Here is an 18,134-nt window from a genome sequence, read left to right on the forward strand (position 1 = left end):
GAAGATTTTTTTTGGGGGGGGAAGTGACCTGTGAGGAGCAGGGGGTGTTTACACACTGCCATAGCTCCAGGTGATGTGGTTTCCCCACAGAGGAGGCACTTGGAGCCAAAGCAGCAGCTTTAAGTGGTTCAGTTTATTAGAAACGTGATTTGTTCAGAATGTTAAATAATGTGTTTGTCATCCTAGTTTTTAAAGGTATCTTACAACAGATACACAGTCCTTTGCCACAGTCCCTGTGAGGAGAGCAGGGAAGGGCAAAGCCTGGCCTGGAAAAGTGCTCCAACTGGAAAAACTGTGCATTATCCTTGGCTGGTGGCCTAAGGCTCAAGGCAGGAGTCAGTGGATGCTGGTCTGACCAGAGCCCATCCACATCCTCCCTTCCCTAAGGCAAATGGTGACATTCTCAAGGTCAAATACAACATTCTCCCTCCTTTCCTCATAAATTCTGGTGGATTACGACTTTCCTCTCAAGTGCTGAGCCAGGAAGGAGCACTGGAGATCAGAGAGGAATTCCAGGCAGTGCCAGGTCCTCGCTTTCTTCTCCACCCATGGAGAAACCCCCCTCAGTGTCACAGTCTGCAGGACGCCTGGGACACCTTGGAGTTGGTTCTTCGGTTGAGAGCGTTGCAGATGAAGGTGCCCGTGTCCATGAGCTTCTGCAGATCCACACCCTGCCCGGGGGAAACACAGCACAGCCTTGGCACTGCTTCTGCTGGAACAGCTGCCCAGTAACAACTGGGATCACTGGGAGAGCCTAGCAGGGGGTGAGGGAGCCTCTGGAGGGAACTTTATGGCAGCCCCACTGACAGCAAGGGCGTGATCTGGGAGAGGATCCCCGAGTGGTCTGGGTTGGAAGGGACCTTAAAGCTCATCTCATTCCAGCCCTGCCACGCCTTCCAGGATGCCAGGCTGCTCCAGCCTGGCCTGGGCACTCACCGTGTGGATGCCCAGCCCGTTCAGCATGTACACCAGGTCCTCCGTGGCCACGTTCCCCGACGCTCCCTGCGCGTAGGGGCAGCCCCCGAGCCCGGCCACGGACGCGTCCACCACGCTCACCCCCATCTGCAGAGACACCCACACACACCACGCCCAGGCATGACTGCCCTGCCAGCACAAACTCCCGCCCCTCACAGCTTCAATCCACAATCACCTGGGCTATTGGGAAGTGTCCCTGCCCAGGGGGAATGGAATGGGATTAAAGCTCCCTGCCAACCCCAACCACCCCGTGAGCCTGTGATCCAAAGGGAGGATCCTACCTGGAGGGCCACCAGGATGTTGGCCAGGGCTTGTCCGTAGGTGTCGTGGCAGTGAACAGCCAGAGCCCCCACGGGCACCTCCTTCATCACCATGCTCAGCATCTCCTTCATGCTGCCGGGGGTCCCCACGCCGATGGTGTCCCCCAGGGAGATCTCGTAGCATCCCATGGAGTACATCTTCTTGGAGACCTGTCCAAAAGCCAGGCTGTGCCCTGGGAAGCACCTCACCCCCCCTTCCCCAGAGCTGCACGCAGGGACTGTGATGCCCTGGAGCCTTCCCTTTCCCAGGCTTTGGTTAAATGGTTTGACACCCCCCATCCTCCAGCAGTACCCAACTCATATCCCTAAAAATGAGGCAAAAACTTCCTCAGAACTTGTGGTTGTGTTTATGTTTAACTTACCTCTGCAACTTTAGCTGCAGAAATCTTCCCTTCATAGGGGCATCCAAGGACACAGGAGACATATCTGTGGTGAAGAAAAGCACACACTTCTTAGCTAGAAAAATGGCAAGGCCATTCTGCTGGCCAAATCAGTCAGGACTTGTGCATCCTGTGTGTCTTTAGGATGGAAGAATTAATTTCATGTTCCAAAAGTTCAGGGGCCAAATCTTACAGAATTAATTACTGAACAATTACAGAATAAACTGCTCAGCAATTGCTTCTTCCATGGACATGAAAAATCTACCAAGACAAGAGCATACAGCATCCCTGGGATTGTGATCTATGCACTTCCAGGTGGAATGTCTCCCAAAAAATAGAAGTTGAGAAGAAATCCCACTCCTCAGTGCTGCATGGGCTGGGCTCCAAAGGGATAAAGTCCAGCACAACCTGCTCAGTGCCGAGGTGGCTGCAGGAATTCCTTACCCCCTGACAGGAATGCTGGCTGCAGGAATTCCTTACCCCCTGACAGGAATGTTGGCTGCCCTTGCTGCTGCCATCACCTCGCTGAACCTCTCCAGGCTCTCCTCGATGGAACAGTTGATGTTCTTCTTGGTGAACAGCTCGGACGCTGCTCCAAAGATCGACACCTCCTTGGCCCCTGCAGCCACCTGCAAATGAACATCATCATAAACTGGAACCACACAACCAGTAAAGCTGGAAAAGACCTCTGAGAGCAGCAAGTCTGCTGAGGTTCTGCCAGCTGGTGAGGTTGTGCCAGCCCTTACCGCCGCCTGGAACCCCTTCAGGTTGGGGGTCAGCACAGGGTAGCTGATCCCAGGCACTTTGTTGATGCCCTGCATGACCTCGGTGTGATCAGCCATCTGCAAAGAAACCAGCAGAGCTCTGTAACAACCTATAAAATAACCCCTCAGATGTCCTTCTGTAAGGGGAACAGAAATATTTAGGGCTGAGGGAGATGGGCCTCTGAAAGCAAACACTGCACGCACTGGGAGGGATCGGAGGTCAGTCACCCAGCCAGGCCAACATGCACACCCAGCTGTGCCTCTGCCCTTCCCCAGGGTCCAAAGGGGAAGTCTGGAATATGGAAAATATTCCCAGCGGGAACACCGACCTGAGGGACCCACTTGGGGGACACAAAGCTGGTGGCCTCTATGACCTGCAGCCCCGTCTCTGACAGCATGTTGATCAAACTGATCTTCACCGGGGTGGGCACGACGTTCTGAGGGGAAAAAGAGGAAAAGACAAGAAAAACGACCTCAAGTCGTTTATTTCCACAGCGAACTTTTCGCCAAAGGAAAAAAAAAAAAAATTAACAAAAAAATTTGTTTCTCTAGGTTAAAAAAGCGGCAGTTAAAGAAAAGGAAAAAGAAGGTAGGAGAAGAAGGGAAAGAAGAAGGAAAAGAAGGGAGAGGCCGAGGTTGAGCCCCCAGGAGCCCCCCCTGTACCTTCTCGTTCTGGAGCCCATCACGGGGTCCCACCTCCACCACCTTCACCTTCCTCGGGTACGGCCCCGCCGCCGCTGCCACGCTCACCTGGCACGGGGGGCAGAGTCAGCAGGGACCCCAGAGCCCCCCTCAACCCGCTCTGCCCCCGCCCCAACCCCATCTGGGTCTGGTCCAGCACCCCCATCCCGCTCACCCCCAGCCCAGTGACCCCCCCGGTCCCTCGTTTTCCCCCCCAGTGAAAGTGGCTGTGTGATGAGTTAGTTTTGGGGACTGCTACACTCCAGAGAGCTAGATCAATGGTTAAGTGAAAGTGCTCTAATCTTCAACCAAAGATGTGAAAATACATCCTAGAAAGCTAAATCAATCCAAGGTTAAGTAAAAGTTTAAGTTGTCTTTAACTAAGGATTGATGTTGGTGTCTCGCGGCAATAAAACACAGAACTATTTCAAAGGTTAAGTAAAAGAAGCCTAAGTTATCTTTAACTAAAGATTAATGTTGACACCTTGTAGCAATGACATGACTGTCCAGGAGGGGCTTGAGACCTTAAAGGGTATAAAAGCTCGCAAAACCCTTGTTTCGGTGGGGTGTTTATGGAGGAGCTACCCCTGACACTACCCCGAGGGCATGGCTTAAAAACATCATGCTAAATTTGATTTCTCTGAATCACCTCGATCTCCCCCATCCAGGAGCCCCCCCCCCCCGATCTCTTTGACACCTCGATCCCTCCCGGGTGTCCCTGTCCCCCCTTCCCCGGCCCCGAGCATTCCCTTCTCCCCTCCGGTGTCCCTCCCCGGTGTCCCCCCGGTCCCCGTTCCCCCTCACGGGCCGCAGCGATCCGGCCCAGCGCGGGAGCAGCCGCCTCGCCGCCGCCATGTCCGCCCGCGATCACGTGACCGCACCCGCCCCCTCACACGTGACACGGGCGGTCACGTGGCCGCGGTACCGTGGGGGGGGACGCGGGTTCGAGGCCCGGCCCCTCCGTGTCCCTCATCCCTCGTCCCCTCCGTGTCCCCTCCGTCCCCAGCCCCTCCACCTGTGCCCAGGCGCCGTCCCTGGGCGCGCCCGCCGTGTCGCACTGCGGCATCTTTCACTGCGGTCCCCGGCACTGCCCGGCCCCGCGCCCGCCGCGCACTTATAGGGTGGGTTCATCCTCTGGCCCCGGTGCTGGGTAAACACGGCGCTGTTTGCTTTGGACGGGCCCACGCGCCGCGACAGAGGTTACCGGCGTGATTGGGGTTGAGAGGCAAAGCGGCCGTGGCTCTGTTGTCCCCTTTCTGTGTCTACCGGCGTCATCGCGGGGCCGGTGATGCTCCCGTGAGGGACCCCTGGCAGGCGGTGCCGGTTCGCTGAACCCCGCGCAGGTGGATGTTTGTCCATTGAGAAACAGCCCCGAGGGCTCCGTTCTGGCAGCTTTTGCTCGGGCTGGGTGGGACAGGTGACAAAACAAAGCCTGTTCGCAGCGTTGTGGGTCCTCCACAGCCACCCGTGATGCAGAAACCCCGGCTCTGGTGAGGAGTTTCATCCCTCTGAATGTTCAGCCCTCCTTGGAGAAGTTCAACATCCACGCTGGAAATCTGCCCTCTCACTCGGACAGCAGAAGTTCAACCCACAACAGTGGCTTCAGTTCACTAAGAACAAAACCTCTTCTCCTTGTAGCTGTCCCCACAGAATAGAAATAGAAGTTTGTGGATGGATTTGTATTAGATTATGGTTTTCTTCCAGATCTCTTCCAACAAGCTTCTGTTGTATTTATTCATGATGAAAGTAGGTGATCACAACTCCTCAAATCAACACCAAAGGAATACAAGGCAAAGGGGATTAAAGGAGACCTTCTCTTAAGTGATAAATTATTTATTCAACAATAAATGAAAAATCCTCTTGGATTCACTCGAAAAGAAAGGCACTGGGAGATGCTGTGTCCATCCCACGGCTGTCACAACACACCCTCGAGCTTCACGGCCCAGCCAGACTGAGGGGGGACAGGAGATGGGAGCACGTAGGGCAGGGTGATGAGCAGCCCTTTCCCTGGGGATTCTTCCTGCCACTTCAGAGTCCCTGCATATCCCAGCATGGTCACCTGCAGAGGAGGGAAGGGGACAATGAGCTGGAGCTCACACAGGACCCCTCTGCACACCCCAGAGCATCTCCCACCCATCCCCACCCGCCATCCACAGGGCACAGGAGGTGACGCTCGGGATGTTTTGATGGCAAACCTTTGATGTTTGTTGGTTGTTTGTGGGTTGGTTTGTTACTGAGGCTTCGCCTCTGTTTGTTTAGAGCAAAGGGCACTCGAGCATTTGCGTCAGGGTGACATTTGCCACGAGCAGGTCAGTGCCCCTGAGCTGGGCCTGCGGTGCAGGAACAACCACCCCTGCCCTGGGTGAGCCTGGATATTTATTTACATCCCCTCTCTGCATCAGCAGGTCCAGAAGATTCCAGGGGAGAAGAATCTGCCTATTCCAGGACAGCCATGAGCCTGTCCTGGCAACTCCTGTCCAATATTCCATGTTCAGTGAACCAAGGAACAGCCTGGGATGCTGCAAGGATCTGGAGGGAGGCCAGAGCACACAACTTCCCTGCTCTCCCCAGTTCCCCAACGAAGCCAGATTGGCCCTTCCCAGCCCATAAACACCCAAACTGTGCTCTCAGCGTGTGGTATCTGTTTTTAAGGTTCCTTACTCGCGTGGCTGGGCACGGAACGGGCGAGAAGAGCTTCAGAACGCTGTCCCGAGGCCAGAGCAGGAAGATGGCATAGACAACTGGTCCCCTGGAGGTGTACCTGTGGGACAGGGAGTCCAGCAGGGTGAGGAGCCCCACGGCAGCACCAGAACACCAGCTCACCTCCTGTCACCCCACGGGGGTCACCTACTTTCCCCTCCTTCCAAAACCTGTCACTTTGGACCTACCATGGGCCCGTCAGCGCTGGCTGATGAAACCCAAACAAAGTCCTTGTGGGCAAATGTCACCTGTGAACCTGTGCTGGGCTCAGCCTCGTCCCCATCACTGCCCTGCATTCCCACACTGGACACGCTTGAGGAAACAAAAACAACGCCAGTTTGTAGAAATTTCTGGCCAGAATCGCTGCTTAAAACAGTCCTGACATTTTTTTTAAAGGAAGGGTTCTTTTTCTCCAACTCAAGCAAGATGGGTGAAGCCCTAATCTGTATTCTCTTCTTTCAAGCAAGATATTCCTTAGGTAACAGCCTGGGGCAGTAACTGAATGTTCCAACTGTAGGATATTACCTAAACACCATCTGCACCCGATGGCAACAGTTCAGGATGTGCCAAACTTAAGAACAAATAAGAAATAAACGTCAGCTGTGGAAGTTCCAGCCCAGATGGTGCAGAGCAGCAGAGTCCTTACCAGACTGTGTCTGTGCTGTTCTCCATCTGCACTCTCCAAGGCTGGGATTCATAAATTGCCTCCCCATTGATGTCCAGCCACCTCCCAAGGGCCAGGAGTCTTTCTTGGAAGATGGGGACAATCACCCCTTCTTTGGTAGGTCCCACGTTGAGCAGGTAGTTGCCTCCCAAGCTCACAGTCTGCACCAGCTCCTGTGGCAGATAAACCAAGGTCACAACCTGCATTATCTTCACCTCTGAGAACACAGAAACCACACAAACGAAAAAAAGGAGGGTTTTACCCTCATCAACTGCTTCTTAGCTCCAGCCTGAGTGCATGGAACACATGACAACTGTCTTGGCAAGTAGGGGGATGAAGGAAACCTCTAGCTCTCAGTATTTCCCCCCCCACCCCATACCTGTCATGATTTCAGCTTCCTCACCTCAATGATACTTGCTTCATCCATGACCTCAGCGATGCTCATGTTGCTCCGGTAGCCCCAGGACAGCTTGTCAATAGAGGAGCACATCTCCCACTTGTGATCTGGCAGAGTGCCTGGCTTGTATTTGTCAGCACAGTTGTAGAACCCTCCGTGCCGGCACGCGCAGCCCTGGCCCCACCGGTCGTTAACAACAACGGTGTCCTGGGGGAACAGACTCAGCTCAGGGCAGAGGACATTTTGTCTTGGATTGTCCCACCTGCAATCACCATCCCCCACCCCGAGCCAGCAAAGGCATCCAAGTGAGGAGGAAAATGGTTAAAATTAAAATTCCCCTTTGTGATGGAAGAGAGAATCCTCCTGAGGAGGCTGAACCCCTCTCTGGAGGAGCCCCTCTCTGTTCTCTCGGGCAGCACAGCAAAGGACAGTGGAGCTTCTCACAGGAGCACCGTGGAGGCTTCTTGGGTTTTGTAGGAAGAATAAAACACATTTGGCATCTGCCAGGTGGGTTTTTGGTGTTCTCACACATCTCTCTGCTGCCAGACCTCCCACATCCACACAAGGAGGGACAGCAGACACTGGTACCTTGACAGGACTGTTGTTATAGAGCCAGGCAAGGAAATAGGTGGAATTCCAGTACGAATCTGGAGCTTCCCAGTCTCCATCCGACCAAATCAAATCTGGTTTGTATCTAAGAGAGACAAAATCTCAAAATGCCTCATTTTCTCCCACCACAGTGTTTCCTGTATCTGCAATCATTTTACTTCCCCTTCCCACTGCCTGACATCAGCAGGAGGTTTTGCTTCCCTTCCTGCTTCACACAAACACCAGGCAGGTTGCTCCACTTCCAGCCACCCTGCACAAAGGCAGGGTTAAAGGGAACTGCTTTTCCATGAGAAATTGGTCCCTACCTTAATTCTACAGGTTAGACTGATCACAGGACAAATGTGAACCCCTTTCCTAATGGTTAGTAAAGAGATTTGCCTTGGCAAAAATGAACGTTCTCTCCTCTGGAACTGGGAAGTGCTGAGGGTTCTGAACTGGCTGTAGCTCTTACCTTAGCACGAGGTCATAAAGTTCTGGCATCATCTTCTTTGTAACGAAGCTCTGGGTCTTGAAGCCATTTTTTTTGTCAGCAAGATAGAGTGGGTTAAACCACTCCATGAGGGAGTGATACAGCCCATAGTGTAGGTTCCTGAAGGACACAAACAGAGGGAAGAGTTAGGCACACGAAACCCATCGTTTTCTGCTGTTTGTCAGCACAGCCAGGAGGATTCACTGCAATATTATGCAAAAAAAACCTCAAAACCACAAACAACTGATTCAGCTGATAGAACAGCACTTTGGCAGTGCCATACCTCTCCCTGAGGGCTTCTCCCAGCTCTCCTACGAGGTCTCGGTGGGGCCCTGTATCCACAGAATTCCAGTTCCAGGACCTGGGAGACCCCCAGTTGGTGAAGCCTTCGTGGTGCTTTGTGGTCAGGACCACGTACCTGAGGGAAAAAGGTTCTTGATCAGGATGGCAAAAGGACAGCTGAGATATTCCCCAGGCACTAAAACAGCCAAGGACTGGATAACCACACTGTGAGGAGCCCCCTGCCACCGCCCTTCAAATTTAGAAGCAATTACAAGAATAACAGAGGTTTTAAGTGGATTTTAATGCTGGAAAAGAAGGAACAATTGAGACAGGAATCAGCAAGGCCAGTCATCTCCTCAGCACTCTGGGCATTGACCCATCCCCTCAGGGACCCCTGCAGCCTCTTGGGGACCCCAGGCAGTGCCCCCAACGTTTCTGGGCCTTTCCAGGGACTCAGGGACCCCCAGACATGGGTACCCTCTCTGCTCAGTCACCAGGGACCTCCAACCCTCACAGATTCCCAGAAATAGCTCCTCTATATCCCCAGGGACTCTCCTATCCCCTCATGGTCCCATGGCCACGGCGCTTATTCCCTCAGGAACCCCCTCATTGCCTCAGAGACCCCCAAACCCACCCTCATCCCCTCAGGGACCCCCCAGACCCTCCCCAACCCCTCAGGGATCGCACCCCGGCCAGCCCCGGCCGCCGACCTGGCCCCTGCCCGCCAGAAGAGCTCTGCCCACTGCCGGGGCTGGAAGTCGTGGGCCGTGAAATGGGGGGCGAACTCTGCGTAGGAGGTGCCGGGCGGGAACCGGCTCCGCACGAAGCGCTCGTAGGCGGCGTCGCGCTGTCCCTGCCAGTGCCACCAGAACCACTCGGAGCCCCAGGCCGGCACCGAGAACACCCCCCAGTGCACGAACACGCCGAGCTTGGCGCGGTCGAACCAGGCGGGCAGCGGGCGGGCGTCCAGGCTGCGCCAGTCCGGGCGGTACGGGGGGGCCGCCAGGCACGGCCCGAGCGCGGCCGCCAGACACAGCACCGCGCCCGCCGCCATGGCGGGCTGGCCGCGCCCACGGCCCCGCCACGTCACGGCCCACGCCGCGGGCACCGGGGCAACGGCGGGGACGCGGGTTCGAGCCTGCGGTCCGCGACATTCCCGTGGGGGACGCGGGTTCGAGCCTGCGGTCAGCGACATTCCCTCAGGGATCGCCGATCCAACCCTCAGCCTCGGTGCTGCAGGCGCTTCCCCTTGGTTAGCCCCCTCTGCCCCCCCGTCTTGCCAGGCCGCCTGTGTAACCTCCCACGTTCCCCGGGCTTTGGTGTCACGGAGCGCTTCTCTCGTTTATTTTGAGCGGCTAAACTCTCATAGGGAATTTCGGGTGTTTTCCTCCTCACCTGGATGCCTTTGCTGGCTTAGGGGAGTAAATGCGAGCAGAACAGTTAAATTCTCTGCCCTGAGCTGAGTCTGTTCCCTCAGGACTCCTGTGCAGCCAGGACAGGCCCAGGGCAGGGCTCCCAAACCCGCACAGGAGGGCTGGATGCATCCTCTGGGACACGGGGCAGAGTCCAAGGGCCTCGTGGCAGTGCCCTGAAAGCATCATCCACGTTGGAGGCATTTTGGGAGCTGGCAGGAGCCCACCTGCTCCAGGTCACTGGTGAAGGGCCCTGTCCCACTTTTCCCTCCGTGCAGCCAAAGGTGCTGCTTTTGTGTAACTTGCAAAAAAAAAAAAAAAAAAAAAAAAAAACAATCAAGTTCCTCATGCTCAGAGTATCTGCCCCAGGTTGGGCTTAAACTTGTCAACTGGAGGTGTTCATGCAGCAGGGAAAAAACAGAAATAAAACATGACAAGTGGCTGTAATGTTTAATCACGTAACATCCACCAAACACTGCGGGGTTAGGTCAGCTCTCCTGGAATTTGCTGGAAGAAACACCTGCAGGGTCCTGTCTGCCCCACCTGTGGCTGAGTCCATAAACCACAGTGAGAACATTCCAGTTTTCCATGATTAGATGCTAAAATCAACAAGATCCCAAATGCTGTGAGACAAGACTTTCTGCAGGTCCAGAGGAACCATCTGCACCTTTCCTAGGCAGAGCCAAGGTACCTCCTGCTGCTGCCATCCTGCTCCTGTGGGATCCAGCCAGGCATTCCCTGCCGCTGGGAGCTCATCATGACTTTGTGTTGTTTTCTGTCACCTTTGTCAGGACGTGAGGACTTTTTTGTCACTGTGCTGGAAATACACAACCCCCAGGGTCTGGTATAAATAGATGCAACTCTGCCTCATGTGCTCTCAGCACTCTGCTGATGGTGCTGGCACAGCTCTGCCTGTGCCCAGTGAAGGGATTCAGAGAGATTATGTGATCCCTGGGGATCTCTGGAGAACCTGAAGGTGTGTGGAGGGTTTTATTTGGGGTTACCTCTGTGTTATGGAGTGTAAGGAAGACACCACTGAATGTGATAAAAACAGATTGGGGGTTACTGGTGGACAGGCAGGGGGAATTGTCATAAAATATTAGGATCTGCTGTTCTGGGACATGGTTTTATCCACTGTCTCATGGCTGGCACTGGTATCCCTGCAGCCTGGGACTGGCTACCAGTGTAACACCTCAGGGATGGGGACTCCAAACTTCCCTGGGCAGCTCCTTCCAGTGTTTAACCCTTCCAGAGAAGAAACTCCTCCTGATGTCCAACCTGAACCTACCCTGGCAGGAGGTTGTAGAACCACAGAATCATAGAATATTCTGGGTTGGAAGGGACTCACGAGGATCATCAAATCCACCTCCTGCACAGGACGCCTCAACAATCCCACCATGTGCCTGAGGGCAAAGTCCATGCTTGTCATGTCCCAACACTGGAGGATAACATCAGCAGGAGCTGTCTCCATGGCAGGCAGCTGATCTCCATCTCCCAGATCCTCCATCAGAAGAGAAAAGAAACAGGAAAGTGACCCAGAGTGTTTCTGGCAGCCTGAGCTGACGGGTTCTCCCCGGGTGCCTCCCTACGTCACGTGCGCGTCCTCGCAGACGGTCTCCACCACGGAGGACCTGTGGGTGCTCTCAGCCTCCGGGCTCTCCTCAGAGGCCTTGGGCTGCCTCCTGAGGCGAGAAAACACCCTCCTCAGGGAGGAGTTCAGCTCCTTGCTCCGCAGGGCGTAAATGATGGGGTTCACCATGGAGTTGAGCAGGCAGAGGGTGCTGCAGAAGGCGAACGCCTTGCGCAGGCGGTCGCTCAGCCGGGAGAAGAGGCTGCAGATCATGAGCACGAGGACGGGGGACCAGCAGAGCACGAGGACGGCCAGCACCATGACCAGGGTCCTGGCCAGCCTCACGTCCATCCTCACGCGGCTGTTCTGCTTCCCGCCCTGCGCCTGCTGCCGCTCCATGTGGGCCGCGTGCTGCCGGGCCCTCCAGAGCACGCGGGCGTAGGCGCAGACGATGCAGCCCAGCAGCAGCAGGGTGAGGCACACCCAGCCCCACAGGTAGCTGTGGTCCACGAAGGGGAACAGCTCGGAGCAGGAGGAGTCCAGCGTGCAGCAGTTCCAGCCCAGGAGGGGCAGGGCGGCCACGCTGGCGCAGGTGGCCCAGAGCACCCCCAGGGCTATCCAGGCTCTTTTCCTCGTCATCAGGAGCTTGTACTCGGAGGGCCGGCTGATGGAGACGTAGCGGTCCAGGGCTGTGAGCAGGAGGCTGCTGAGGGAGGCGGAGAAGGAGGTGTTCACCCCTCCCAGCTGCAGCAGGAACGCCTCCTTGGAGGAACCGGTTCCGTTGAACACGTGGAAGTTCACAAAGCTGCAGACAAAGATGACGCTGGCCAGGATGTCAGCCAGGGCCAGGCTGCTGATGAAGATGTAGGAAGGCTTTTTCCTGGTCCTGGGGGAAGAGAAGATCAAGTAGAGCACCAAGGAGTTCTCGAAAACACAGAGGGTCCCGAAGAGGCAGCACAGGATGGCAATGCTTATCTTCTGTGCCGGCGTGCTGAGCACCATGAAGCACTCCATGGTGCTCCCGCTGCACTTGGAGGCATTTTCAGGAATCTTACAAATATCCATGGCCATTATCTGGAGTTAGGAGCTCACAGAGAGCCTTCCTGCTTCCTTCTGCTCCTCCTCAGATGCTCTGAAAAAGGTGAAGAGGATTTACACAACAGGCAATAAATTCAACCCAGACACATCCCTCCCTTTAGAGGGAAGCAAGTGAAAAGAAAGTAGCCCACGAGGACCTATTTCCAGGTCCACAGCCCAAATGCTGGAGCCAGCTTCCACCCTTTCCCAGCAGAGATCCAGGCTCTGTCTGGTGATTTAGCTGAGCCCCATCTGTCACAGCCCACGGGTACCAATTTCCCGGACTGGTTCCTCACCACAAGAGGGAAGCAGCATCACTGGGAATTGCACAGATCCTGGGCCAGTTCTCACCAATTCCTTCAGGATTCACTGCTCAGGGCACTCTGTGGCAGCTGAGCTGGGTTTTTCTCTCCACTTCTGCAGCTCGATGCATTTAACCCCTTTCATCTTCATCACACTGAGGGGCTTTTGCTTCAGGGGTTGTTTCCTCCCACTCCTGCTGTGGGTTACACGGGTGTTTAAACCAAGTGCAAACTTTCACTGAGGGAACAAGGCCTACAGAGAGCAGGTGAAGAGGCAGCTCTGGGATACACTAAACCTGCCTGATTTACAGCAAGATGCTGTGTTCCAAGTGCCAGGCGCCCGCTGGAAAATCCCACAGGACAGGACCCCATTCCAGAAAGTATCTGCCTGCTTTGAGGATCCAGGATCCTTTATCCAGGCAATGGGACCACGAGTTCCCACTGCTGGAGGAGAGCACTGAGCTGACCAGCATTACCTTTTCCCCAGAACGAACAAACCACTGTCTCTCCTTCTCCTCAGCTCTCTTTTGAAGGGATATTGTGCCAAACCATATTTTTTTTCTACCTGACCCCGTGACTTCCTTCCCCACCGATTTCCCCGACAGTCGTCCCTGGTTTGCAGCAGTTGCAAAATACCCTCGAGCTTCTCAGTACTTGAGATGCTGCCCAGGAGGTCTTGGAGAGGAGCCTGAGCCCCACACTCCACTCCTGCTGCCTGTGGGGCTGGAACACTGGGAGCTCTGGGACGTTCAGTGTGTTTTACAGGCACAGCAGGTCATTCCTGAACTGGATTCCTTGGCATGTCAGGCTGGAGGAGTCCTGGACTTTGGCTGGCGTGTGGCTCAGTGTTGCAGCGAGTCTGTCCCCTCTTACATCAGGCCCTGGCATGGGGTAACAGGGCTGGGGGTGTTGCACTCAGGTCTCAGAGTTCTCATTTCCTGCAGCTCTTCACAGGAACACGACACGGGCAGCGGGAATTACCGACTGCTGTTATTAAAGCTGACAACATCCCTCCCTCCTGAGACAGGTGGATTTAGCAGGCAGATGGACTTTTCATCTCACAGGGCTCACCAGGGACCACCAGGGTAACAACTGCCTCGAGTATCCAAACCTCCCCAGCCCAATTCCAGCATCCAAACCGAGCCATCTCTTAATTAAGCATCACTCCAGCATCACCCTGGCATCCCTCACCTGCAGCCAGCATTCCCAGGGCCATCATAAATCCTCTAATCTGAAGTTGTGCAATATCCAACTAACTTCCTGAGGATCTGGGAAACTGCTGAACACTGGGCAAGAGAGTGAAGGCAGCAAAATGCCATCCCTGACGTTACACTGCTTGGGGAGAGAATTTGGTTATAAAGGTAAATAATTCCTGCACTGCCTGCCCCCTTTTTTGTTTCCTTTTTTTTTGGCCATAAAGCTGCTTTCGCTGCATGAGCTGTGGCACAGAGGGACTGGTTCCCTGCAAGGAGCCAAGCGTGGATTCCCTGGAATTCTGCACAGGAATAGCTCTGATCACAGCACAGCGTCTCCTGCCAGAAGGATCTCCCAGGGTGGGGAATATTTTGCCAAATCAAAGCAGCCTTGCAATGGAGAACCCCCCCCAGACAGTGCCAGCAGCAACAGCAGAGCCCCAGGAAACAACACCCCCAATAAATGAGGAGCCCAGTTATTAGGAACAGAATCCAGATACGACATCTGGGAATGCAACATATTCCTGATACAGCCCCAATGACTGCAAACTCTGCCCAGAGCAGCAGAGAAGCCTCCCCCTCCATTAGATCCGCTGTGAGCCCACTCGCTCCAGCCTAACAACTCCACTGGCTTTGGGGGAAATTAAATTTACAAACGAAAAATGTCCTTTTCCTTCTCAGTGCATCGCTGGGATTGATTCCAGCTGTCAGACTTGCAGAGCTTCTCACGCAGCAGCACGATTCCTGCTTCCACTCCTGCATTTAGAGGGCCATCACAGCATGCTGGTGATTAATAAGTTACATACCAGTTGCTTAGAAAATGTAAAATTAAGTTTCCCTGCTGCAATCAGCCAGTGCATTGTGCCTGCAGCGCTCTGAAAGTGCTGGCCTGGAATATTTCATGTTCAGAATTTCTGAGGGGTGTATGGTTATGATAAAATTAAATGTCTTAGACGATCACCTAATATGATTTATGCAAAAATTGTCACTAATGCTTGGATATTTCACTTGCTGAAAAAGCAAAATACCTTTTGCTTTACAAATATTTCGGTTTATCTGTGATTTCTGGTTTTAGTCACCGAAGTTTTTCCATTATTTTGGAAGTAGCTGTTCATCCCAGCCTGTCCCTCTGACCACATTAAATGATGGGGAGTGGAACTCCCTCCCTGCTGTAGGACCTGTCTGGCACAAATGTCACACTGAAGATTATTTGCTTTATTTCTTTCCAGAGTCCAGCTCTGCCCACGTGTGACTGCCCCTGGGGGCAGTGTTTGAAGCCCAGGGTGGGGTGGGTGCAGAGCAGCTGTGAGGGCCAGTTTGGGTACAAAACAGGGCAAAACAGAACTGCCCTCACTCCACCAAAACCACCACGCACAGAGTCAGAGTAAACACTGAGCTCAGCATCACTCTGCGCCCTGGGAGACACTGGGAAATACCTCTGACACACGGAATCATGGAATGGTTGGGTTGGAAGGGACCTTAAAGCTCATCCAGTCCCACCCCCTGCCATGAGCAGGGACACCTTCCACCAGCCCAGGCTGCTCCAAGCTCTGTCCAACCTGGCCTTGGACACTTCCAGGGCTGGGGCAGCCCCAGCTTCTCTGGGCAAACCTGTGCCAGGGCCTCACCCCTCTCACAGGGAAGAATTTCTTCCCAATACCCTGTCTAATCCTGTCAGTGTGAAGCCATTCCCCATTGTCCCATCCCCACAGATCCTGATGAACTGATCCAACATTAATATTTCCCAAAGTCATCTGTATAGACTTAGCCCCACAGCCTGCTATTAAGCACTTACCTTTCATCTTCTCCTTAAGAAAAAATTCCTCCTAAAAACCACTTTCCCCCTCTTTGGCACAGATGGCAGTTTACCCCGAGCAGCACCAGGAATCTCTCTGTGAGGAGCAGCCTCGCCAGCCTGCCCCGTGCCTGGGCTCTCAGTGATGATGTGAGAAAAAGGAGCCAGCAGGATGCTGTGGGTCAGCAAAGACAAACCACTCACCTCCCCACGGGTGCTCGGGGGCTTCCCATCCCTCTGGCTCCCAGGGCAGCCTGTGCAGCTGCGAGTGGTGGCTGCTTCCCTCTCCTCTCACCGCACTTCTGTTTTCAGCTGGCTTTCTTCTACCCCTCTGGTTCATTCCCCTGGGCCGGAAAACCATCAGTGCGAGTCCTCCCTCTGCTTTCTTGCTCTTTCTGTGAATGTGTGTCGGGTTTTCTTTCCTTCCCCACTTCCCCTCCCCTCTTGGGTGTTGTGTTCTTCTGCCTGCTCGTGCCACATCTCACAACCGCTCGAGCCCTCCTGACTCGCTGAAATAATTCTCTCAGTCCATCTGATTCTTCCATGTACCTGCAGTGTTTGAGGCAAGAGACAGTCAATGGTCTCTTCCTGATTTCTCTGGGGAAGTGGAAGAGGAGGGGAGGGAAAAGACCTAAGAGGCAGACATGGAAAAATCTGGATATACCTGGCTGTTTAAGGGCAGGTTTACGGGCAAGCTCAGAAATCTGCTGTCCCTCAGCCCCATTAACAGCACAAACCTCACCTCTCTGTGCCCCCCAAAGCGGGCAAGGCCCTGCTTTGTGCACAGACTCAGCTAATGCCAGAGGAATGAGGTGATTTTTATCTCTTGCAAGAGGAAGGGAAACAGCTTAAGGTCTTTGGTGACACAATCCTGTGGTGAGCACGGACCCAGGGCGTCAGAGCTGCGGTCACTGCTCTAGCTGCTCTCAGCCCTCCTTCCTGCAGTAACCACCTCCCCTCCTCGGCTGGGCAGCAGCTGCCCGGAGCTGGGTGTGGGCAGGCTGTGCTGGTGCTGCTGGAAAGCAGGGACAGCTGCTGGGTGACACCAGGGACCTGTGTCGGTGGGTAGAGGCAAGTTTGCCCCAAATCCCAGCGGAACTGGCCGTGTGTGGTTGTGCACAGACCATCCAGGCTGCAGCGGGGAGCGCACACAGCGAGGTGTGATCCTCGGCCCCTGGGATGCACCTTACCCTGCTCTGCCACCCTACAGAGCCACCCCACAGCACCAGCAACCTGCCTTCTCCAAGCAGGAGCTCAGACTTCCCTCCTGCTTGGATCCCAGTGCCCCCGTTCTGCGATGGTTTGAACTCGGGTGCTCAGCGATGCTCGGCTGCCCTCTCCAGGGAAACCCGCGGCACTCGCGGGGGCATCGGCTTGTGAACGCTTGAGGAAGAGGGGGAACTGGGAACCCAGCGCTTCCCCTTGGCCCCTGGCTGGGAAAAGGGGCTTCCCAGCTCACCAGGGCGCTTGGACACTGCCTGATTTTTTTGATGCTGCTCAGGCCCGGGCGGTTTTGGAAGCCCCTTCTCTGGATCTTGTGTGAGGAAACCACAATGACAATGAAAGGCACCTCGTGCTGTTGTGTAAGCAGAGGAGAAGAGGTGGGTTATCTGCTCTGTCTCAAAAAATAAGGGCTTTCACTTCAGTTCCAGTCCAGCTGGGAATAGCCGTGCTTTGGGAACAGCCCCCCACACTCAGGGTCAACATCTGGGGTCAGGGATCAGCTTTACCCTCCCATTAAGGTCACGTTCTGCTTTTGCCTTCTTTGTCTGCTGGCCCCAAGCAGAAGCACAGCCAAGTCATAACTACAGGGAACTGAAGGAACACCAGAATTTGGGGGGCTTGGCTTTCAGGGGCCTCTGGCTCAGCTGGGTGAGGTTACTGAACTCAGTGCACCTGATTTTATGGCATTTAAACCATATTCAGGTGTGACTGAGCTGTTCCACAGACAGGGGTGCAGGGCTTTGCTGAGCTCTTTGGGGCAGCCTTGGCACTCCTTGCCTTGCTGCCAGGAGCTGAACCAGATCTTCCCAAGGCTGGCAGGTGGGCAGGTGGCCTTGGGAAGGGATGCTTTCCTTGTGGGCCCTGCACAGGGAGCAGCTCTGGCTGCAGAGGTGTCTGGCTGTTGGGTGCCCATCTTGTTGGGGTGCAGGAGGGGCTGGGGCTGTGCCTGGTGAGCTGCCAGCTCTGGTCCTGCAGAGTGCTGGGGGAAAGGCTCAAGGAAATGCTGGGCAGGCCCTGGGGAAAAGGGACTGGGAGCTTGGTGTTGCTCAGCAGTGGTGCCTCTGTCTGCAGAGCAGAGGGAACAGCCCGGGGCTGTGTTGGGACACGGCTCATGTGATGGGACACTCAGTCACCAGCCCTGCCAGGAAGGGTGTCTGTGCCCTGTGGGAGGACTTGCTTGTATTTCTCTGACTGTTGTGTTTGCTGAGGCTGGATGTGAAAACCGGGTGGCCCAGACAGGGCAGGGGGTGGGGGCACAGCTCACCTTGATAAGGTGTGACTCAGAGCCAGGTGAGTGACTTTATCTTGCACTCTTAGAGG

At 54.7% G+C, this 18,134-nt stretch overlaps 3 protein-coding genes across 4 annotated transcripts; all 3 read right to left on the reverse strand.

Annotated features, from left to right (window-relative positions):
• Positions 1-118: 118 nt before the first annotated feature.
• Positions 119-4,255, reverse strand: HMGCL (3-hydroxy-3-methylglutaryl-CoA lyase). Of its 2 annotated transcripts, none has more exons than XM_027903425.1 (9): positions 4,136-4,255; positions 3,103-3,189; positions 2,769-2,876; positions 2,422-2,517; positions 2,156-2,304; positions 1,658-1,721; positions 1,257-1,445; positions 937-1,062; positions 119-671 (listed from the first exon to the last, which is right to left on the reverse strand). In XM_027903425.1, exons 1-9 carry the CDS (start codon positions 4,184-4,186, stop codon positions 570-572), a joined length of 972 nt encoding a protein of 323 aa, XP_027759226.1. In that variant the 5' UTR covers positions 4,187-4,255; the 3' UTR covers positions 119-569. The 2 variants fall into 2 exon arrangements, with proteins under 2 accessions (XP_027759226.1, XP_027759227.1); XM_027903426.1 differs by lacking the exon at positions 4,136-4,255 and adding an exon at positions 3,925-3,992.
• A 680-nt stretch (positions 4,256-4,935) lies between these two features.
• FUCA1 (alpha-L-fucosidase 1) lies at positions 4,936-9,295 on the reverse strand. Its single transcript, XM_027903397.1, has 8 exons — positions 8,952-9,295; positions 8,243-8,377; positions 7,942-8,079; positions 7,470-7,575; positions 6,888-7,088; positions 6,467-6,657; positions 5,782-5,881; positions 4,936-5,179 (listed from the first exon to the last, which is right to left on the reverse strand). Exons 1-8 carry the CDS (start codon positions 9,293-9,295, stop codon positions 5,036-5,038), a joined length of 1,359 nt encoding a protein of 452 aa, XP_027759198.1. The 3' UTR covers positions 4,936-5,035.
• Positions 9,296-10,999: 1,704 nt separating this feature from the next.
• On the reverse strand, positions 11,000-16,542 carry CNR2 (cannabinoid receptor 2). Its single transcript, XM_027903398.1, has 2 exons — positions 15,795-16,542; positions 11,000-12,355 (listed from the first exon to the last, which is right to left on the reverse strand). The coding sequence occupies exon 2, from the start codon at positions 12,292-12,294 to the stop codon at positions 11,239-11,241; it is 1,056 nt and encodes a 351-aa protein (XP_027759199.1). The 5' UTR covers positions 12,295-12,355; positions 15,795-16,542; the 3' UTR covers positions 11,000-11,238.
• Between the last annotated feature and the right edge of the window lie 1,592 nt (positions 16,543-18,134).

The sequence above is a fragment of the Empidonax traillii genome, unplaced genomic scaffold (genome assembly GCF_003031625.1).
Source record: "Empidonax traillii isolate 1590-97213 ecotype Southwest subspecies unplaced genomic scaffold, ASM303162v1 scaffold958:size599741, whole genome shotgun sequence".
Classification (NCBI taxonomy): domain Eukaryota; kingdom Metazoa; phylum Chordata; class Aves; order Passeriformes; family Tyrannidae; genus Empidonax; species Empidonax traillii.